Genomic DNA, 24,410 nt, shown 5'->3' with positions numbered 1-24,410 from the left:
AAATACGAGGAAAAGCCAACATAATGTCATGGTTGATCGTATCAAACGCTGCTTTTAGATCAGTGTAGATGACGTCTATTTGTGCCACATTTTCCAGTTGCTCAAAACATGTCGTGGTAAAATCTAGAAGATTTGTGGTAACCGATCGTCCAGGCATGAAGCCATGTTGGTCACTAGAGATATAGCATTTGGTGTGCTCAAGAATGAAACCACTCACAATTATCTCAAACAGTTTTGATGCTGCAGAGAGATTAGTAATTCCTCTGTAGTTTTTAACGTCACGTTTATCTCCTTTCTTGTGTACCGGAACCATAAATGACTCTTTCCAGATTGCAGGAAATTTCGACTCTACAAAAGATTTGTTGAAGATTCTGCAAAGCGGTTCAACAAGCGCTCCAATGGTACGACAATACACTGCAGAAGGAATGCCATCTGGTCCAGGCGAGAAGGTACATTTCATTTTCTTGGCGGCATTAGTTACCATAACGGGCGTTATTTCAAAAGTGTTTTTTGTGCAAACGTCCACTACCTGTGTTCCTACCCTACCAGCTGTGTGTTGTATTGTATCCCTATACACTATCAATAAATAGAGTAGTATCTTGAATACCTCCGCCATGGCAGGACGGTGAAGCAAACTGTGTCTTTTATTCATACATCCCTAAATAAACACAACGTAGGAAAAGTTCTGCCCGTGCGCGATCATAATGGTGCCGAGACCAGCCGTTCGATACCCGCGGACAACGTTTTATCGAATTTCGATGTGATTGTCCTTTCCGTTGCAATTCCGGAGAAACACTTCTTAGTGCATCAGCATCAACTCTGAGGATTCTGCTTCCCTCCCGGCTACGATGGTGTGGCCACCAAGGTAGCCATCTAGCAGAGCATGTTCGCTCTTGGCTCATCGTGAACCGCAGGATTCTTGGCCGAGAAACATGCTCAATTCAACGGCGAGTGCGTTTTCCGGATTCTTGAGCAGTTATATGTGATCACTATAGTGTCATCAGTTTATTGTACGGACGAACAATACATCGAACCAGCAAAAGAAAGATCACAACAGAAGCCGTTCACGCAGGTTGCTTACGCTGTGGCAATATTGATGATTTATTGCCCCCGACAATGCATTGACAAATGTTTTAGAATAATTAAAGTCATTTTTTTAATATCATGTGTACAGTATAAAACCGTTGGTTTTGGGGGGGAGTATGTTTGTGCAAACGTCCACTACCTGTGTTCCTACCCTACCAGCTGTGTGTTGTATTGTATCCCTATACACTATCAATAAATAGAGTAGTATCTTGAATACCTCCGCCATGGCAGGACGGTGAAGCAAACTGTGTCTTTTATTCATACATCCCTAAATAAACACAACGTAGGAAAAGTTCTGCCCGTGCGCGATCAAGTGTTTATGTCAACAAGGTTTGAAGGCACATCCGAAACAGCCGAGACAAGTTCAGTCGAGGTGATGGATTATGCGGCAAAAACCGACGAAAAATGAGCAGCAAAAAGCTCCCATTTCTCCCCGCCTATCGACGATTCAACGTCATTGAAAAAAAACGCTTGCAGGCATTGTTGAATTTTTCCTCTTCGAGTTTACATAGCTCCAAAAGCTAGTTTGCACTCGTAAAACGTACGATTTGTAGAGCGAAGAGTTTAGATTACGGTACTCGTTACACGCCAAGTGAAAACTACGCTTATTTGCCAGGGAACGGTATCGCCAAAGTCTACGTTGCGAAGCATTTCTTTTTCGTTTTAGTTTTCATAGCAAAGCGGTGCTCCACGCAGGAGAAACAGCAGGCCGACGAATCGGTACGTTTGTATCCATCCAATTATTTAGCACAGCACACAAAGTTTCAGCCATTTCATCAGCATTCAGTCCATCGAAAAGAAGATCCCAGTCAGTGACGGAAAGGAAGTCCATTAGAACATCGAAATCAATCTTGCTATAGTCTAACGCAAGCTCATCACTCGCATTCAGCAGCAGTGCACCGTCATCAACTAGAGATGGTAAGCAGACGACTAGTGGCGGATGATGAAGATCAACTGGCAAGAGTGGTGAAACAGATCTCGAGATTTCCACAGGAAAGTCCGTATGGCAAAAGAACAAATCCAGGATGCGTCCTAAGTGGTTGCGCTCGAGATTTCTCTGATGCAGGTTGTGGAAATCCATGCCATCAATCAAGAATGAGCTAGCAACTGGTAAAGGAACAGAGTTCACAGGTCGAATCTCGCCATCAGCTCAACTCCAGGATATCCCAGGTTGATTGTAGTCACCGCATACCAGCAAGCAATCGCTGTCAGAGCCACTGTTACAAAGCTCTTGGATCGATTCAATTGCCCATTCAAAACGCTGAGATCCTTGCTCTTGTCTGGAGGAACGTAAATTGCACACAGCAATAGTCGCTTGGATCCAATCCTCGTCGATACACACACTTGTTCTATCGTTTCTCCGCTCGTTGCAACGACACTGCTACTGATGAAACGATGATGTACGGCAATTAGAACCCCTCCGAAACGAGATTTGCTGCTGTTTATATGGCTTCGGTCACATCGGTACACATTGTAGTTGCTTCCGAAAAGCTGCGTCGAATTGATAGCCTCGTTAAGCCCCGTCTCGATTAAAATGATGACGTCAAAATTGCACTCCAGGACGTTGCAGTAAAAGTGGTGCGCAGTCCACGTACGTTTTGGTAATAAAGCCATAAACGACTAGCGTCACGGGTCGTGTTCTGCAACATGGAAATATTTGGCGCGGGAATATTTGGTGAATGGTGCAGATACTCACCGTCCACAGAATGTCGCAAAGAATGATTATTGATAATGGTGCTAACCCTAGGGTTTCCACCGTCCACATGATAGAGCCTTAAGTATTTGTCAGTGGATTGCCGTTGGTTCCAGACTGGTTTTTTGAGTAGTCGGTGAATTCACGGAATAATATCCCATCAGGCCACGTAGAAGCGTCGAGAGCTAGTTCTTTCAGCGATGGATCCAAGCCAACTTTGAAGGAAATGAAAGTCAGCTTCGTCATATCCACTTCCTTGGGAACGAGACGCACGACGTCAGCAGGTGTTGTTAGATCCAAGCAGCGAGAAGTAATTTTTTGAATGTCCTCAGCAGTTATTAATGGGTGTAATCCGGACAGGTAGAGCCAGAACTTTGGAGGGGAGATCGGTGGTGTTAGACACGGTACAGACAAGTCACTGAGATCAATTACATTGGTCCCACGCACAGAAGAAGTGCCAATCGGTCCACCTTCATTACCACGACGACGTTTAACACCAAGTCTGGGCCAGGTATTTCCCTTCCTTGATCGATTCGATGGTCGCTCAGCAGGAATATCCATGGAAATGCACTTGTCAACTTTATCACTCAGCGATTCCACCAAGTTGAACAGTTGTTGAACCTGAGCCGGTAAGCCATCAGGTGACGGAGTCGTGTCGTGTGCGAGCTCATCAGTAAAATACTGTTTCACACTTCTGCCATTCATTTTATCCCGGCAAACGAATACAGCCTTGCCTTGCGAGAATAGGTCTTTGCTCGCACGACTGAGGTTGAAACCACAACATTGCATACTGATGTGGAAGTAAACCTCACAAAAGCCGCAGCGCAACGGCTCGATTTCGTTGATTTCCAACTGGCATTCTCAGCATTGTTTTTTCTCCATCCTTACAGCGAACAAAACAAAACTCAGTGAACAGCAACAAATGATAGCGTTAGCCCGAATACAGGAATGTGGTTGAAAATTAAATCCTTCGGAATCGTCCAAAACAGCAAATTCACAAATCAACTCCACAATTTAGCGATGAAAGCAGGTCCAGATAATACGTCAACGTTGAAAAAACGATTAAAAACTACAGTCAAACGAATTAAAAATAACTTTTAGCGGACACAATGTTAACGCAAAAGTAACACACAATGGAAGCGTTTGGAATATTGTAGAAATGAATGTAAAATTTGATCAAAAAGTATTCTTTTGATAAATTAAACAAGTTCTACCATTTTCATTTGTTGAAAAAAAAATAATACAGGAGAAAAAACAAAATATTATTTGTTTGAAACTATTCCGTTTTCTGTTGCTTTATTTTTGCTACCGACGCCAGGGAGGCAGGTCCCACCCTAGACCCAACATATCTACCCTTTTACTCATGGACCGGCGACCAACGGCTTTACTTCCCAGGCGGCGCCGGTGATGTAGCAGAAAGCGTGATTGCCTCTCACTCCAATGGGCCTGGGTTCAATCCCAGTTGGCACCGTTGCTTGCCTGCTTTATTGCAATATACATGGTTGAGGACATAGCTTGATCGGAATCGAGAAAAGACATAACATAAAAATTTCTATTAACACACGTGTATTACCTTTGGCTTTACTTCGTGAAGCAGCTTTCCAACAATTTGATCGTTTCCTTCTACTGATCCGAGCGAGCTGTGTTGCAGAAGCTGTTTGTCATGAAGAAAAAGGAAGAAGATTATATCATTATTACTTTCCATTTCTAACAAAGCGTTATCGTTAAGCTCGTTGATCGCTTGCAATTTTGTCATTTGGAGATTTTTTGGATTCCTTGGTTAAACGATTGATATTATTGCCCCGTGCAGTGAAAAATCCCAATAATCCCAAAAAAAAAAAATCATCAAGGTAGTCCACAAAGTAAACCCCTATCCGTTATTCAAGAATGACATTAGTCCATGATGCCTGATTCCAAACTACGCTCATTTTTCACCCGAACCACCCACTATCAAGGCCAGGTGGACGCAGCAAATAGCAAATCCGGTTTCGGTAAACAATCCCAATCGAACGGTTTACTCTACGAGGGCCAATGGACGAATGGTTTGAGGTTAGTTACCGCTTAAGATATGATGTAGGCAACAGTGATGCATTGTGCTTTTGTTTTGCCAGACATGGACACGGAATTCTCTATCGAAAGCAACCGGATACGGAACTGTTCGTTAAAATATACGCCGGTGGATGGGAAGGCGGGAAGAAGCATGGACTCGGTGTGAAATATTACCGAAATGGGAAATATCTCGGCTGCTGGGAGCAGGATCAACGCAGCGGACAGGGGTTCATGTGGTTCGACAGTGGAGACTTCTATATTGGTGAATGGATTGAGGACCGCTACGATGGGTTGGGGGTGTTTCTTGAGATCGGTGGGAATCGGTATCATGGTCAGTTTAGAGGGGGCTTGAATCATGGTGAGGGATTGTACCTTCATATGAGAACGGGCCAAATTCAGAGAGGTTTCTGGAATGAAGGTGTCTTCAAAATGGGTGTAATTGAAGATTGGAATAGGAATCAAGCCATCGAACCAACTGCATATCCAATTCCGGAGGTTTGTGTCTAATTAACGAATGAGTTGAAATATCTGTCGAATTAACTAAATTTCAGATAAATCTCGCAAACTTTCCTGAGGTGTACCAGAAATGGCTGGAAGAATATTCAAAATCCTTCATAGTTTAATGCTTCCAGGGGTAAAATTGCTTTCAAGTGCTTATGAATATATTTTTGCACGGGATAAATCCAATTCTGCAGGTTCCTTGAGCACGTCCTCCTAGGTGTCTTTTGCACGAGTAGATAAATATTGCGAGGGTGTATTGTCAACATTTATCTGTGGGACAACTTTCTTCCGGCTGCCACTGGAGCGGAATTCCCAGTGTGTTCTACCGTTCTTGGTACGTGGTCAAACGTTTTCAAGATTTATCGTTGGTGTAATCACTTCGGACGTGTGGTTGCTTGAGGGTGCGTGCATTCGTGCGTGTGGCATAAAATAAAACCGAAGTTTAAACGGTCCCTTGACTCGGGAGACGTTGATCCGATACACGTGAATGAAAAACAAATGTTCAATAGTAAAACTAACGTTGGAAACCTAAACCAAGAACTGGGTGTGCTAAGCGCCGGAAAAAGCAGAGATGCAAATTCTGAGATATTTAAATTAGAAGTACACGAATCAAACGATCAATTCCAGCTCCGTGTATCATGATTGATGGAGACACCCGGTGCTTTTCAACAACCAACTGACCTGGGTCCTCATCTGATCTGGATGCACAACTTTTACAGAGCAAACAAATAAGGCCATCAAGTGAAATGATGATGGATAGCACTCTCTAGCACTTCTTGAGAACAAGTGCCACAGCAACAACAACAATAACATTATCTTCCGAATAAACTACAGTCATCACTCACTTGTGCCCAACCAGCATCGTGTCCCATTCGCTCCCTAGTTATCCTTCGTGACACGACCGGGACTTTGCACGCCATCCCAGAGAGGTTAACAACAACAAGAACAACATCGGGATGCCAAGATCCTGGAACGTGCCAAAATTGCCACAGCATGGACAGCATCCGAGCAAAGCAGAAACAGATTACTTTTGCGTGACTAAATGCGATAAGACCTAAACATCCGCATGTCCATTTGTCACATTCTCGTTCTGTTACTTTTCTTTCCATCTCTGTGTCATTGTCGACTACACATTTGAGTTTTCACGCTGAATTGGAGTGAAGAATTCAGTGATTTCAATTCCCATTCGACAGGTACCTACATCCTTCGTAGCTGGGACGCGTAAATTGTCACCTGCACACAACACGGTTAGCCACGACGATGGACGAGCAAGAGTGCCAACAACGGTGCACCATAGTGGCATGTTTCCTTTCCGTCCCAAAGAGTATGTTTTATGTAATTGATCCTGTTTCCCAGTACGGGTTCCTTCCGGCTCTCCTCGGGCGGCTGACTGTGACGTCGTGGTCGTCGTCATCGTCGTCGCTGTTGTAACAAAAGAGCCGGTATAATTCATGGAATGATGTCGTTAGAAGGCGGACGGCCATCACTCGAACCAGTACCGGTGTGGAGCGAAACAGGAAGTGACTTGTTTGTTTTGCTGTGAACAGCCTCCCGAGGTATGCAGTATGTACAGAGCATCGACGGGTGCACGAGTGTTTTTCCGCCCCAGAAGAGGCACCAAACAACAAGCAAACAACCGTCATCGTCAGCAGTAGGCATGACGTAAGGAAGCCTCGGTACACGTAGAGGAAAAACATGAAAATTCTGCAGCAAGGTGTGCAATTGAGTCGCTCCATCATCGTCACCATCGTTAAGAGGGAAAATGTTGGTGTTAGATCCGGCTGTGAAGAGTCCCTACTCGGTAGTTTTAGATGGTTGCCTTTGTTTTGGTGCGCCATGCCTTGCTGTTATTCCCAGTGGAACTGAAACCGGGCAGTTTTTCGATAGCAACTTGTCAGTTTTTGACGGTTGCGAGTAGTTTAAAGTGTCGTTTGTATGTCCTCGTTTCTCTGTAGCCATGGTTCGGTTAAGGTGGAAATGAAATTAACTAGCTTAATCTAACATTTGAAAACCATGCTTGGCAACCATTTCAGAAAAATTGGAATAACTTAGGGGAGCAAAGAATCTATAAATTTTGTTCGAAATCGTAGAAAGTACTGAAAACATTAGAAAATCTCGGAATCAGTTCGAAAAGTTCTGAATCACTTTGGATGGTACAGACATAATTGAGTATGAGAATGATTAACCGCTCGCGGTTGCTAATCCGTTATTGTTAAATCACCTGTATAACACAGAGAATCAACAAACGATGCATGGTGATGTCATACTTTGCAATAGGCAATAACAGCGCTGACCGCGTCCAAATGTAGGTCAATTAGGGAATGGATAGGAATGTCTTGACGTGATTCTCGCTTTATTGAAAACCGAAAATCCTCCTCACTTCCACAAATTCATCAAAAACTTTTTAACAGAATTGACTTAAGGAAGTATTGATTCTTATCGTTGTGACACATCGCCTCAGCCTCGATTTTGGCAACATAGATGAAGTGCAGTCGACTCTCCACAATTCGATGTCCACTAGCTCGAGATTGCGTTATAGAACCATGGAAAAAATAATGTCGTGGCTTCTGCGATAGCGAAATTGTATGGGATTGTTATTCTATAACTCGATGTAGAGTTGTAGAGAGTGCACTGTACTGAATTACATTGGGAAAGTTTGGAATCACTTAAGAAAAGGTAAGAATCACTTCAGAAAGTACTGAACTACTTGAGAAAAGCTTTGGATTACTTTAGACATTAATGACCCATTACAGAAAAGCTTAGCACGTACAGGATCACTTAAAACATTACTGAAGTTTGGAAAAGTTTTGAATAATTTTGAAGCAAAAAATGGAAACACTGGATCCGTGTATTCAGCCCATACAATACTTAATCATTTCTGAAAAGCTTGAGTTCAGTAGGGAAAATGTTGAATCGCTCAAGGATAGACTCACTTCCGAAAGTGGTAGATTTTCTGGACTCATTTAACACTATCGGTAGTAATGCTAAACCTTGCAAACTAGAACCTTATGTAAACGTAACACTCTTTCACTGAACCAGTAAACGTATTGCCTGTTTAGATTTCCAACGGTAACATCGATTGTAACAGCACAAACATCTCTGGTTGTTATTTCAAAGATTTGCGTAGTGACGATTGCATTATTGACAAGCACACATGCTCAAAGAGTTTGGCATTCCACTGCTGCTAAAAGTATCAAAAGTTGTGTTAACGAGGTTTTCTAGATAAAAGTTTCCATTGCCATTTTACAATGATCTACATAGATTTAACGTTACTGTTCTTTTATGCTATCTTAACAGTATTCATAACTCATAACTACTCATCACAAATCCATAACTCCAGCATAAATTGAACAGCAACGTTGATAACAAATTGTTAATGATTTCTAAAACATCCGTTTTGGTAAGTTCTTTTGTGGAAATGACACTTAAAGGAGTAAGGTTTTGATATGTTCTTTAGTGGGAATGATACTGGTGAAGACTGCATATTGTAGTCGAAATACGTATCTGTCATAGATACCAAAATTAATTAAGTGGATTTACCAGATAACCTTTTTTGCTGTTTTATTTGAAGCATTCCGCTAACAACCCAATTTCATTACTTCACTGGGAACTTACTTATAACTAAGAACTTTGTTTTACCCGAGGTTTTGCCCACGGATTCATGTCCTTTGGAACAAAATGGACAGAATTGGCCTCATACCACTCCAGGACACTTTTAGAATAGTGGCATGATGCCAAATCTAGCCAAAATAGCGGAGCTTCGTCGTGCTGCTGCAAGAACGGCAAAAGACGCTTCTCGAGGCACTCAGATTTGTAGATCTCGCCATTTACTGTGCCCTTTGTCACGAAAGGCTCACTCCTCAGTCCGCAAGAGCAGATGGCCTGCCAAATGAGATATTTGGAGGTGAACTTCGACATTTTCTTCTTCTTAAATTTGTCGTCCACATCGAACTTGCTCTTGCCGGTGAAAAACTCCAACCCCGGAATTTGCTTAAAATCGGCTTTTATATACGTTTCGTCGTCCATCACACAGCAGCCATATTTTGTCAGCATCTTCTCGTAGAGCTTCCGTGCCCGAGTTTTAGCCGTCGATTGTTGCCGCTCATCGCGGTTTGGGAAGTTCTGTACCTTGTATGTATGTAGTCCAGCTCTCTTCTTTGCATTCTGGACGTAGCTCTGCGACATGCCGATCTTTTTAGGCAAATCACGGCTTGAGACGTTGGGATTTGCTTTAATCATCCGCTTCACCTTTCCCTCCGTCTTTTTGTTCTCCGGTCCCGGTTTTCTTCCAGCTCCTTTGCCGTGGTCCAACGTCAACCGCTCCTGGAACCGCTTCAACACTCTGGAGACGGTTGAATGGTGAATGTTCAACATTTTTCCCAACTGCCGGTGCGACAGGTCAGGAAATTCCAGGTGTTTGGAAAGAATTTGTTCTCTCAACTCGCATTGGTTCACCTCCATTTTCGTTGAATCGAAAAACACGACTTCGAGTTTGACAGCATGTACACAATACACATCAATGAGAAAGTGTGCAAAATTTGGTTGATTTTTACCCAATGGTAAAAAAGTTATGCCCTGTTGAATGTGTCGCAATAATTTCGTGTTCACCCTTTAAAACTGTGAAGGCAAAGCATGTTGAAACCTGCTGCCTATTTGAAGATGGTAGAATAATTCTAGTTTTCAAAATCGAAAGAGGGTCGATGATTGTTCGTGCAGGCGACTACTACTACCTCTACCCTAAACATAAAGTAGCTACTGTACCTACCCAGATGTCACCATTTGTCCCCGTATTGTTTGTTTTGTAGTTTCCTTGTTATGTTACAATAAATAATCGTTTATAGTTCTCATACCTCTGCCATGGCAGGCCGTATGAGTCAAATAATAGTTCTCGTTTCAATTAATTATCACACAACGTACAAATCGGGTGCTATCTGTGCGCGATCAATGATCGATTATCTCTTTTGTTAACAAATCGGCTGGATTAACATTTCTCTGTCTCGTTTACGGATGTAGTCACACCATTGTTCGTCATCTCTTCTGCGATTTGGATTGCGTGAATAGAGTGTATCCCTTTTGTAAATTGCTTGTTCGATTTCCGCTGTTTGGTGTTCGCTTGTTCTTGACCATAATAACTTTTTCAGGAGAGTGATGGTCCATCAGGTTTCGTTACTCGATGTAAGTAGAGTCGCTTTTGTGTCGGTATCTTTAGCATTAAGAATATCCTCTTGGTTGCAAATTTGAAAATCAGCTTGTAGTATAACAGTATCATTAGAATGTAAATCCCTTACTACTATGCGTTGTGTTTCTTGCTTTCTGATGCGATCATCAGATATCATGAATATTGTCTCGTGGTCAGAAATACTATTAGCAGTCCGTTACCAGAAGGTCAATAGTAGTAGCACTCGTATCCGTAATCCTTGTGGGCGATGTAGGGAGGATAGAGAGGTTGAAAGCATCGTGAATGCGATTCAATGATGCATGAATGGCTACCGGATGTGGAACAGATACGTTTGTGTTGTAGTTTCCAAAAAAGAATAGCCTGTCGAATGTCCTGAATGTCAAAAAGTAGCTTTTCGTATTCCCTTGCAAAGTTCTGGTAGGCATTGGGGTTATAGATGACGGCGGTTCCGATGTTGAGGTCGTTTGTTCGGGTTTGCACGACGAGAAATTTGAACCTTTACTCTATTGGAACGTCGGGATTGAAAATGAACTTGAGGACTGGTATTGTAGTTTCTATCCCTTCAAAGTATAAAAACCAATTCCTCCGCAGGATTCACAACCACGGCCTCTGTAGAGGCGGTAGAAGTTATATGATGGTAAACGGATTGATACAACAGAACTGGATAGTTTGAGCTTAGTTTATGCTGAAGAAATGTTATTGGTTCTTGTGCAGGAGAAGCTTGATGCCATCAATTTTGCATTCAAGGCCACGGACGTTGATGTGGTTGAGTTTAATAACGAAGATTTGTCGTGGCTGGAGTCTGTACTAAGCAACCTGAGGAGATATCTGGAGTCAACGATGCAGCGCGCAAAATGTGGCTAACGGGTTTCCGTATCCTGTAACGTTCATTGGCTCGATAAAGCGCCACATCCGGGGAGGACCGTACGTCGACTCTTGTTTGCCCGGCTAGAAACTCAACCTCAGGGTGGGTTTACAACAAACAATTCAGAGTCACAAATAAGCATCTATATTGAATAAATGCATTATAACAGTATACAATGCTGAATAAAACGGGGTTGTCAAATTATGTGTTGAAAAAAACTCATTGAGATCTATAGATGCGCCTTTATTCCGCTGTTTGCTCTTATTTGATTAATATACTTATCAAAAGCTATACAAACGATGACTGTCTTCCTGATTTAACACTAGAAGTTTGATCTAATAACATACTGAATAAGTGTAACATTGACGCTTTAATTCGACTGTTTTTAATTGATTAAATAGCATGCTTTATTGTAGTCTAATAATTGTTTTCTAGCTCCATTATTAGATTCCATTGCATTGCTTAACAATATTGCTGAATAAAGGTGAATACAGTCAGTATAATAGCTCTTATACCACTATGCGTCCATGTTTTAATTGGCAATTAATAATTGCATGCTTTGTAAATGCTTTACAAACGGCGTATTCATTCATTATTCCACAACACTGTTTCTGGGTAACAACAAAACGAAATTGGTAGGATAGTGGTTACCGTTTCCGTTTGCCAAGTAGAAGGTCGTGAGTTCAATCTCAGCCCCAACTCTTTTTTTTCTACGCCTAATTAATTTAAATCGTAAACATAGATCGTATCACTCACAGCTATCAGTTCATCAATCTATCGAAAAGAATAGCCCAGCATCCTTTCCATCGAAATTAGAGCGATGGAGAGGTAACATTGGTCTCATGTAAAACAACTATTAAATTATGAATCATTCTCATATCTTCTTGAACTAGTTACACGCAGGCAAAAGAACGTAAGAATTCCATAAGAAACATTTATGAATTTTTGCCACAAGAAATCAGTATGAATATCATTGATTTTTCTTATGAAAAATAATGTTGACAAAAAAAAATAAATCGAAGCAGACTGGAAACCAAACCGTTGAGCTCCGTTGAACTTACATAACTTTCATAAGTCACGCTTTTGAAATTCATGTGTTGTCGAGCCTTACGAAATTCTTAAGTCTATTTGCCTCAGTGTAGAGTTACGGCTGGGAGTGCTGATAGGAGTATAAACATAAACTCAGTTTGTTCTGGCCACAAAAATAAATTAGATTGATTTCAAACGTATTTTATGTTTAAAGTCATGTGACATCAATGTTTAAAATAAAAGTCATGCTACGTTTATTTTAAAAATATTCGTGTTGAAAATAAACGTGAAAGCTTTATAATCAAAACTAAATATTTTATTTTAAACATGATTTTGATGTTTATATTAAACGTACTTAATGTTTAGCGTGATTTTCTATTTATTATTATAAATTATTTTCGGATGAAACAAATAAAAGTGCTCGATTAGGTTAAATCAAATTCTATTTGCATTATCGTCGTCTTATGCTCCGTCCAGCTCTTGATCTCGTTTTCTGCTTGGTCTTCTGCGCCTTTATCACCGCCAAACATTCCCGCTTGGCCAGGTCCCACCGGACAATGATTCCATTCTTATTCGCCACGTACAGAAACCGATCATTGTCAGTCAAACACAAACACGTCAGTGACAGATGCTGTCAAATACAATTGATATTTCGATATTGATGAAATAAACATGCTTTTGAATTTAATTCAAACATACATATTTTAGTTTCAAACATCCTTTCAATTTACTATGAATAATTCATATGTTTAGAGTATAAACATGTATATTTTTAATTTAAATGAACAAAAATCGTATCCGTGTATTCAGATTCAAGCTTTTATTGATTAATTAACTACCCTTATGATGTATTCTAGGATAGCTCAGATAGCCAGGCAAGCGGCTGGTGATCGGAAGGTCGTCATGGTTCGAGTCCCATCTAACGACATGTTGTTGTTGTTAAATAATCGTTTAATAAATGTATAATAGTGTCTAATTAAATATTATTTCACATGAGAATCAAGCGTCTTTATACACCTTTATACCATCGCTGTTTAAGGAAGTAATGATGTATAATAGACGCTGAATCATAAAAAAATTGATCGAATAAACTCTGTTACATCTCTCTTGTATGTCTAAAGCTTCTCGACATACCTTATTCAACACAAATATTTCGATGTTGTGGTTGAATAAATTCCCAGATTTGTATGAACAAAGCCTGAACAGAAGTTATTATTTAAAATAGTGCAAGTATTATTAAGTATGCAGTTGAATAAATTCGTCAAGAAGTCGTTTCTTTAATAGACAATTGTATGTTGGGTGGTTTCAATCAGAACCAAAAATTTAAATCGAGAACGAAACAGAACATTCAAATGGTATGATGGATCGAGATTCTCCACAAGTGTAAAGGTCGCCTCAATCGCGACAAGAGAATGGTTGATGCTACCGGTCGTTCTACCTACTCACGAAAAACGCCACTCACCAGTATCATCACCGGAGGAACTCACTTATCCAAAAATCCCCGCCGATCGAGACACGTGAGTGGATTTCCCAGACAGTCTAACCTAGCGTAAAAGAACACAACAACAAAAATGTAGAACGAAGCGAAGTGTGAGAACTCTCGAAACCAAAAATAATTTTCATGGGCAACTTTAACATTTAACGAATAGACATGTGTTGGTGTAAACTAATGTAAAGCACTTAAGTATATTTATTTAATTGTATAGCCTAGTTTTTCATAATTGTGTTTCTTGTTCTCTAGTTTCCCTACTGTGTGCGGATTTATTCTCATCGCTCATCGAGCTCTTCTTTCGTGGTGTGTGTGGTGTAGTTGACGCATGCGCATGGTTTGATTAATTGTTTGGTTTACTCACGGTACCGAAACAGCTGCCCGATGAATTGGTCGGCAAAGCAGATACCGACTGGTTTGCGGCGGTATTGTGGCTATCGTCCGAAATGCGGCGATCGACGATGAAGCTGTGGAGATTCCCAGTCGATTGTTAGTCTCAAAACTGGTACTGAACTCGCGTCGAAATGGATCAACGCTGCAGACGACATTGGGGAACGTTAGTGGTTTTACACGTGTTTACCGCGTGTGGCGAAAATGGCGAAATGGCCGCTCTGTCAGAACGGTTTGTTCCCTTCCGGCTTTCCCCTCAAACCGGGACTCTTGACGCAGAAGCGTGGGGTCGAGAGTAGCGTGATATGCGGTGTGCCGAGCTTTGGCCGTATATCGCTAGAAAGCTGTTCGACGCGTTAACAAACAATCTCTCCACAAACAATTATCCACGAATTACCTTTTCTCAATACAAACGCACACACAAAAATTTGACCGCACGTCAACTTTGACCTAACTGCTGAACTTTTATGCTATGCGAAGGTAACGAAAAATACACAGCTAAAAAAAAAGTAGTGTAAATTTCCGTTACTATGATGCACATAAATGGAGCGTCATAAATCATACAAATTTGCATTATAAATCGTGTAAATTTATGAGACATGTCAAGCAATATTCCATATAAAGGGTGATACGGTCAAAATTTGGTCAATATCAACTTGACGTATTTCTTTCAATTTTGCATTTAAAAAACCTGAACACCCCTCATTTTGAAGGTGTGTGTGTGTAGAATGTTGCTCCTATTTTGATTTTGGAATTCACTCTTCAGTTGTCAAAATGCCGTCCAAGCAAGAAGAGCAGCGTATCAAAATTTTGCTCGCGCATCGCGAAAATCCGAGCTACTCGCACGCAAAGTTGGCTAAATCGCTAAAAGTTGCCAAATCAACCGTTACAAATGTAATTAAAGTGTTTGGGGAACGTTTGTCGACAGCCAGGAAGTCTGGATCTGGGGGAAATCGAAAACCGGAAGCCGCTGAGACGACAAAGAGAGTTGCCGGTAGTTTCATGCGAAACCCTAACCTCTCTCTCCGAGATGCCGCAAATAAGCTGGGTGTATCGTCTACAACCGTGCATCGAACCAAAAAACGAGCCGGACTATCGTCTTACAAGAAGGTAGTGACTCCAAATCGCGATGATAAACAAAATACGACGGCCAAAGCGCGATCCCGGAGGCTGTACACGACGATGCTGACGAAGATTGACTGCGTGATAATGGACGACGAAACCTACGTCAAATCCGACTACAAGCAGCTTCCGGGACAGGAGTTTTATACGGCAAAAGGAAGGGGAAAGGTAGCAGATGTTTTCAAGCACATGAAACTGTCAAAGTTCGCAAAGAAATATCTGGTTTGGCAAGCCATCTGTACCTGTGGCTTGAAAAGCAGCATTTTCATAGCTTTCGGGACTGTCAACCAAGAAATTTACGTGAAAGAGTGTTTGAATAAACGTCTGCTGCCTTTCCTGAAGAAACACGGTTGTTCCGTACTGTTTTGGCCGGATTTGGCATCTTGCCATTACGGTAAAAAGGCCATGGAGTGGTACGCCGCCAACAACGTGCAGGTGGTTCCCAAGGACAAGAACCCTCCCAACACGCCAGAGCTCCGCCCAATTGAGAAATACTGGGCTATTGTCAAGCGGAACCTAAAGAAGACCAAAAAAACTGCTAAGGGCGAGCAGCAGTTCAAGGCAAACTGGCTTTCTGCGGCGAAGAAGGTGGACAAGGCGGCTGTACAAAATCTGATGGCAGGGGTCAAGCGTAAGGCCCGGCAATTCGGATTTGGAAAAGCGGAAGCCTAACTGAATATTTTTCCTGAATTTTATACTAATTGAACTTGAAAAAGAAATTTTATTTGATTTTTTAAATAAACGATTTCACCGATTTACACGCGTTTTCCCTTGACCAAATTTTGACCGTATCACCCTTTATTGTATGCAACTTTCCACCTTTGTTTGCAACATTTCTTGCAAGCTGCTAGTTTACGTGAAAAGGAAGTATACATGCATGAATGTTTACATCATCAGTAAAATTCAGATTTTTTTAGTGTGTAATATTTAATTCAGTCACAAGACTTCTTTTTTTTTTTCTTTGGTTTGTTTTTTTCCGTCGATCTTGTTTTCCGTGCTGAGCACCAATGCTACCGACGTGCCAGGAAGGCAGCTCCCACACCTGGACCCTACCTATCGACCCATCAACTCATGAACCGGGGACCAACGGCTTTACTTCCCATCCGAAGGAAGGCGTGATCAGAAATGTTATGCCTCAGAACATCCCGGTGGCGCCGACTGGGATTGAACCCAGGCCTGTTGAGGTGAGAGGTAATCACGCTTACCACTACACCACCGGCGCCGTTACAAGACTTCTCACATTTTAATTACTACCAATTTAAACACACCGCGACACAAGAACTATTTTACGCACTATTGTCTCTTCCCCGGTCCCCAGGTCAAAATCGATGAGTGGACGTTCGAAAAATCCTCAGATCAAATCGTGATCATAGTCTTCGCGGCCGGAAGTACGTCAATTACCAAAGTAATTAACGACCTTTTAAACGACAAATCTCATCAACTACAATCTTGAGCCGCTCTTACCGTTTGATTAATCTGTCTCGCTTCAATCTATTTCCGGTTCGATTGATTTTTTTACGAGAGAGAATGGTTCGGAATCGAACCTTGGACTTTACAACCAGTCTCACAAACCAGTGACCCTAGTAACACGCTTGTCACAAATTAATAGTAGAAACTTATATACGACTTATTTCAGTCATAAACAAGTTGCTGCAACTTATTGTGATGAAAGTGTGCTACTCGGGGAACGTTTCCAGTGGCGGTAAAAATGAATTTTGGAAGGCAGCTTGTATGCAAGCGTTTCGTTTTTATGCGGATTTACAATACGTTTAATTTGTAATAGTGATTTCAGTTCAACCTATGTGAACGTGTAATTATTCCACAAAATGAATAAATGTAATTGGTTAATAAATAACGTGAACGATATATAATATTGAAATACAAAAATTGATGGCATAACATAATATAAATTCAAATTAATACTTGACAATTCTTACCTTATAGTAACAAAACAGTAACCATGCTACAACGATTGGAGTATTTTTTTTCTGACCAGTATGCTATCGTTCTTTACGAACACAGACTGGATAAGCTTCTGCTGTTTAATCCTTAACGCCAGGTTGCGTATCCGGAAGCTTTTAATGGATAGCATTTCGTTGGCTCTAAATCAATACTCTAATGATAGTCCAAACAGTCAAGTTGCACAATTGGGCTTCTTTGTGTTTCTGGAAATACTTTCTTATAACTTGCGATTAAATTTCGACGGTATCAAATGCTACCACGATCAATGCCCGAAATCCGAGCCGAATTGAGTACTTTATGCAAGCACCCACCATTGTATTGCTAGATCCGAATTATCCGCATCCATCTTGGCGAGCCGAGATCTCGACTGTTGGAATTTAATTTATGTGTTTTTAAAACGGATAAATCTCAGAATTTAGTAGATAGTGTTATCTTGTGTTCTCCCAAGTTGTTAGCTGCTCTTGGTGTACTCCCCTGTTTGTCTTTTTCATCAGTATGTCGCTTAGTTCAAGATCAAGAGCATATTGATCTTCAAACCTTGTGTTCTCAATCCCAACCCTGCCATCCGTTTGTTAAAAGTTATTACCCCTAACCTCGAAATAGCCGCGAGTAATCGACCCCTGCTTTACGAACGTTAGTTTTAATTAGTTTTGTAATCTAAACGCATTATAAAAAAAAATGCTTCCACGATAGTTGGCGTGTGTCACTCGTGATCACTCCATTTGGAAGGCTTCATGGGTAGACGGAAGCAAGTGTTAACATGAGACATAACACTAAAGGAAGACCCCAGTTAAAAAATGTTCTGCAGAGAGCCAGATTAGTGCTTGCTGCATCAGTCGATTTCATCTCCACCACTGTCAAATATCTTGAGTAAGTATCAAGAACTCACAGGAACCGCACGAAGGGATATACAGGAAATCTACTTGCAAAATTTCCCACGGACCTTTTGGAAGACATCGACTAACCAGCGGTATTGGTGGGTTCTTTTTTATATAACCAGGCAAGTAGGTTTTAACAAATGTTTCAACCTCAAAACTGACCAAAAAAAAAAATTCTCGCATTATTCGTTTCATTGCTGCACATCCTATGTGTCCACGGTGAGCTGCTTGAAGAGCCACGTGTCGTAAATTTCTTGGCAGAAAAATTCGATTTCCTTTGAAAACCTTCGGACCCAATACACAAAGTTCCTTCACATGAGCTTCAAATCTGGCCATCTTCCCGTATCCAGAGCAAATCGTATAGCGATTATCTCAGCATCGTCTTCTGAAGAATTGTGATTTCTAGTGAGCCTGCGTCCAAAGCGTAAAGAATATGTTTGTCGTTGTCCTCATCAAATGGCTCGTCACATTGTGTACTCTTTATAAGACAAAATAAAGCATCTGCAACGTTAGAACGACCAGGTATGTATTTTACTTGAAAATCATAAGCCTGAAGTCTGAGAGCCCAGGCCTCTGCACGAGAATTAGCACGCTTTCCTGCTTTAATTCCACTGCCAAATATGAATTCGTTCGTCTCCGAATCCGTTCTTATGGTGACAGGTAAAATGAAAGTCTTTCAACTGCCCACACCATCGCTAATGATTCCTTTTGGGTTTGAGGATATCGCCTCTCCGCATCTGTTAAAGCTTTTGAAGCACACGATATTACTCTGGCAACCCCAACATGATCATATTGAACTAATACAGTTCTCAGTCCAATCGGAGAAGCGTCCACAAATAACTCGGTCTGATCTTCGGAACGAAAATATCCTAGCTTCGATATAGACTTCAATGCCTCAGTTTTCAATTGAGCTAATTTTCACAGTTAATCACAATGGCACGTAACCTTGCATTGCAAACATGTTATTTCTTATTAACGTGAATCAAGATCCGTTTTCATAAAATTTCATTCGCTTTTTGAAGTAACTGCACAAGAGAAAAAAAATGTTCAGGATTGGAATTGCAATGCCAAAACGGTTTTTTCTTAATTTCAGTTAAATCGAGAAATAATGTTTAACATTCAATCATAACGGAACATTGCATTAAAACATAAATTGAGCACATTTATCGGAGTCACATGGAACATTGCATTATTGCTAACAGGAATCAAGATCCTTTTTATATTTGTGCAGTTAGGTCATATCTCCACTCCCCTACCGCCTTCAGATCGATATCCAACCATAACGCGACAGTAGGCTTTGGGGTTAGGTTGCCAATTATTAAACATTTCGAACACCGATTGAGTGAAACCACTTCAGAATCAGGAATCTCAACACACCCATCCGATCTCAGGATTCTTAGTTCGATTTCTCGTTTCCTTTTCCCCCTCTGGTGGTTCCTCATGACCGCAGGTTCCACGAGTATTCTTCTTCATGGTGATACTCCCACTGCGCTAACGATCATTTTAGATTTTTCATCGCTACATGGCAACCGAGAAACTTGCGCTTATTTCACCTGGAGATCCAACAGACAATCGAGCCCAGGCATGGAAAATCATTTGCATTCATTTCGTGCATTCATTTACATTCATTTGACAAAACGTTTCTAATTAATAGAATTCCGCAAAATAATGTGTGGAGCTTTTGTAGGTTTTGTTATTTGCTACAACTTTCGCTAACATATCAAATCCGTATCTCTTATGCTTGACGAACCATAGCGAATAGAAGCCACTACTGTTTTACCGTGAATGTATTTTACATTCACTGAAAAACAGTAATAAGTTCGTTGGAAATGCTAACATGAAGCTTTAGTGTGATGATTTATTAGCTAGAGAATGATCTTTAGAAGAGGGTAGGTGGATAGTTCCGTTAGAGTACGGCAGTATGAAAATTGAATAGAAGTTGAAAATGAGCGAAGGGCCATTAAAGCGACAGTTTTCAAGATAGACGCACATTTTTGCCTAGCCCGTACGATGTACGCGGGGACTTGAAGTATGTCTCCAAGTCCACAGGCAAAAATGTGCGTCCCTCTTGTTGCTCATAAACTGACTGCGGCTGTGGAATAGTTCTAGCGACGTTTTCATCACTACCTAAAGCCCCACGTTGCGAGAGAATTTCCGGTCGATGGTGTGTTATAATGCAGTTCTTCTTTACCCAACTATTGTGTTGCTCCTCTCGAGAGGGACGCACATTTTTGCCTGTGGACTTGGAGACATACTTCAAGTCCCCGCGTACATCGTACGGGCTAGGCAAAAATGTGCGTCTATCTTGAAAACTGTCGCTTTAATGGCCCTTCGCTCATTTTCAACTTCTATTCAATTTTCATACTGCCGTACTCTAACGGAACTATCCACCTACCCTCTTCTAAAGATCATTCTCTAGCTAATAAATCATCACACTAAAGCTTCATGTTAGCATTTCCAACCAACTCTGAAAATCGTTAACTTCGCGTATGAAGTAACATAAAAAACACTTTGAAAGTAATAAGTTCTGCCCGCTCTAATTTGTGATGCATAAGAGATACAGTTACAACCAAAAGTTGTAGTTAATAACAAAACCTACAAAAGTTCCATACATCATTTTGCGGGATGCTGTTGATAAAAAAAAAGTTAGAGGCAAATGAATGTAAATGAATGCATGAAATGAATGTAAATGATTTTCCATGTCTGTTCGAGCCTTTCACTCTTCTTAATGTTTTTTAAGGATGCCCTTCGGAAAGTTGTGCGTGCTGTTTGGCGGAGTTGACCAATGATGCCAGGAATTTAAAATATGTTTTTTTTTTTTTTTATTCGGAGTTTCTACCGGAGTTAATCAGTTTGCTCAACAATCAACAACGCCATTGACGTCAACATTGATTTCGGAATCACTGCCAGCCTGATTGATGCGATCCCTCTGCCCTTTTTATTCCACGATTGCTACTGTCAAATCGATAATCGATAATTAGGGGCATTTAGGTCGACATTACATCCATTTCCCCTATTTAAATTGTGTCTTTCGCTTGTTTTCTGTAGTCCACAAAAAAATGTCATTATGGCAACTACGTCCCTTTAGAAAGCGTAAAATATTCTGTCCGTTAAATTTGTTGTTATCATGTCATGACAACCTTATTCAACCAACAATATTTCCGGATCGTCATCAGTGGCCTCCATTATTATTATAAAAGGTATCCCGACTCCGTTGAATATTGCATTACCGATATCAAAACCACTCCCGATTGTAATAAAAAATTTAGTTGCATAATGTTGAGCTTTGCCACAACTTCAAACACCGCCCGCTCACCGTGTGGGAGCAAATAAATTAAATTATTGATGATTGACCCAGCCGAAACCATATAATCGCCAACACAAACTGCCCACAGCTGCTGACCGGAACTAAATATTGCTCTAAAATATTTAATGTGATCTCCGCTGTTGAGAAATTTAAGATTTTTATTCGTATAATTAGATAGATAGTGATGTTAAAACACTAAACATTCTATTCCATTTAAATTCGCATATAGTGAAAATCATTGAAATTAATTAGCCTTTTTTAATGGTGGAAGAATTCACCCCCAAAATGGGTGAGTATTTTTTTGCGCCCTCGTCAAAGTTGAATAATTGATAAATTAGCCCAGACACAGGATATTGAAAAAAGCGGTCGCCAAGCAAATTAGTCTGCGTAATTTCCTATTAATTATGGAGATGAGTGAAAAAAAAAACTCACTCGACTTTCGATGGGCCGCGCTGCCGTGGTGTCGGGTGCTGCGCTGTTCTGGGTTGGGTTTTTTGGTTTTGGGTGATGGCAAAATCACCATCGAGAAAACGTGTTCGGCGCAAATTGTTCCCTGGTGCGGAAATTCGGGTCGACCCGTCCCAGAGCGTTTGGCGAAAAAATGATGAATAATTTAATGTTTTGTGGACGAGAGAATCAACATTGCATAATCGAATGTTGGACGCAAAGAGGAATCAATCGGGGAGTCTGGTCGGTTGAAGAATCGTGACTTTATCGTCCGAATTTGTAGTGGGTATGAATTGCGAGGGTGATTAATATTCTGACTTGTTGAAGGTTCCATTATCATAAGATCACAAGTGATATGCAAATGCAGTCGTGGAAAGGAAACATTTCGAATTAATGATCTCAAACATGCTTCAAATATTCATCAATCATCTCTGGATTTGATCCAGTTTCCCATACATTCAAGCCTTCGAACAAAGCAATTAACCTCTGCTCGTCAAGGAAAATCCCTTCAATTACCTCTCAGATCGTCTCACATGTCATAGGCCAATGTTGGTGCTGGAGCAGAGAAAGCAAATAACGAGGGATTTCGTCTCAAATCGAATATTTATGCTAACGAAGGCACTCATGGGAAGGTTGAGCGCTGCTCCTTCTTAGATCGTGACCCGATCGTACAGCACCCACCACCTACTATTGCTAACTAGAATGGTAGCCGTCCTCGACTTCGTAAGACTACGTAATGCATATGTAAGCAAGTAGACGTTGTTGTTGCTGCTCTGTTGACAAGGACATCCGACAGCAGCCAATAGCAATATCGTCAGGCAAATGATGATTATGTAGATTTTTCGGGCGCTCCTTTGCCATCCAACACTGCAGCTCAGCATTGTCAAAGCAGGTGCAATTTTTTATGCATATCATAGAAGCAAAGTGAACAGAAAATAACCTTCGGATGTTTGGTGCTACATTTCTCGAAATGATTGCTTCGCGAATTGAGTGCACCATCTCCAGCCGGTCTAGACTGCCATCTTTCAATCCCACGTGCTGCGACAAAGGCCAATGTTCGGCGAGATGGAAAATCAGTGTAGGTTGAATTCGATGAAAGACAAAATTATGGATCATTGGACGGGGTACAAAGTGCATTAACATCGACTGGCAGTTCTTGGAGGATCCAAATGCGGGCAATGGTATGCAATTATTCACAATTTATTCTACACAACAAACTCTAGGAAGGGAAAAATACAACGACGAAAACCGAAATAAATTTCAAAGATTTACATCACTTCAGCTCGTCTGAAGAGCGTGCGTCTCCAGTGTTTTTTGTGTGCTTTGAAGAATAAAAAAAATGTCGTTTCACTCAAAGAATACATGAGGTTAGAGCAAAGGCAGCATAAAAAACCTGGAATAAGTGCTTTTCTCTTATAATATCAAATAGCATTGGTGATTGCTTCATATCAGATTCTGGATAATATCCCAGGGGTACCTGAATCATGCCTATATGTCACCTATGGCTCTTAATATCAGTTTCCCGGGAGCATTCAAAGAATGACCATTATTGAAAATGGTATTTTCAATTGTTTTGTAAACTTTGATTTATAAAACAATTTAAGACTACAAGATAAAATTTCAAGTATTCTGGCTTCAAATTAATCCAAGGAAACTAGAAAAGTCAAGAACAAGAAAACTCAGACACATAACTAATTTTAACAAAGGTAAGGTTACGATAGGTAACTTTTCTAAAAAGACTTTCAGTCAGTGGCTGGTTCATCTCTGTACTTTTAACAAACATTTTCATGATATAACTTTTCAAGAGACAATAAGCATTTTGCTCCAGTTTATTATTTGACTTCCACATCAAAAACAGAATCCTAATGTTTCTGGCTTAATAGTTAGTTTTGACGTAGGACTACGTCTTTAATTTCTATACTGGGTGTCACATTAAAAAAATCAAAATTCAGACATGTAACGAAAAATCCCAAACACGGACGCAACAATAGAGCGCAAATCGAACAAACGACACATAGCGCATGCTCACATGAGCGAGCTCGATGCTCGGTTGATCGCTCACCATTTCACCAATGAAAGGAAAGGAGGAGAAAAGCAGCGATAATAAAAACGCTTGTCAAATCGGTTTTTTCGTCATTCTCTGCTTGATCGTCAAGCAGTTCAGTTCGGTGTTAACTCGCTCACTCGAGTTGTTTGAAAAGTTCGTGGCGATAGTGTTCGCGCTCTCTCTTCCACGGTTTGTCGTGCGTGTGTGTGTGCCCCGTAATGGGGAAGCATCGGTCGCGAACCCCGGTGAAGGTCCAGAACCCCGGTGAAGTAAGCTCCGGTGTGCCTATCTCGAACAGGTTTGCTGTTCTCCCCATGGATGGGAATATCCAGCCAGCTGTGTTGGAAAAACGTAGCAAGAAAAGGA

At 40.9% G+C, this 24,410-nt stretch overlaps 1 protein-coding gene across 1 annotated transcript in view; it reads left to right on the top strand.

The window, feature by feature from the left end:
* Positions 1-4,682: 4,682 nt before the first annotated feature.
* The window catches only part of LOC135714008 (MORN repeat-containing protein 3-like), a 69,589-nt gene continuing 49,861 nt past the window's right edge, over positions 4,683-24,410 (top strand). The window contains exons 1-2 of the mRNA XM_065237265.1: positions 4,683-4,828; positions 4,891-5,323. Of these exons, the coding sequence (XP_065093337.1) occupies positions 4,683-4,828; positions 4,891-5,323 (579 nt within the window). The remainder of the gene's footprint in view (positions 4,829-4,890; positions 5,324-24,410) is intronic.

Source organism: Ochlerotatus camptorhynchus, unplaced genomic scaffold, assembly GCF_037179485.1.
Source record: "Ochlerotatus camptorhynchus isolate MF236.1 unplaced genomic scaffold, CSIRO-AGI_Acam_v1.1 ptg000598l, whole genome shotgun sequence".
Taxonomy (NCBI): domain Eukaryota; kingdom Metazoa; phylum Arthropoda; class Insecta; order Diptera; family Culicidae; genus Ochlerotatus; species Ochlerotatus camptorhynchus.
This window is presented reverse-complemented; position numbering and strand designations above follow the sequence as displayed.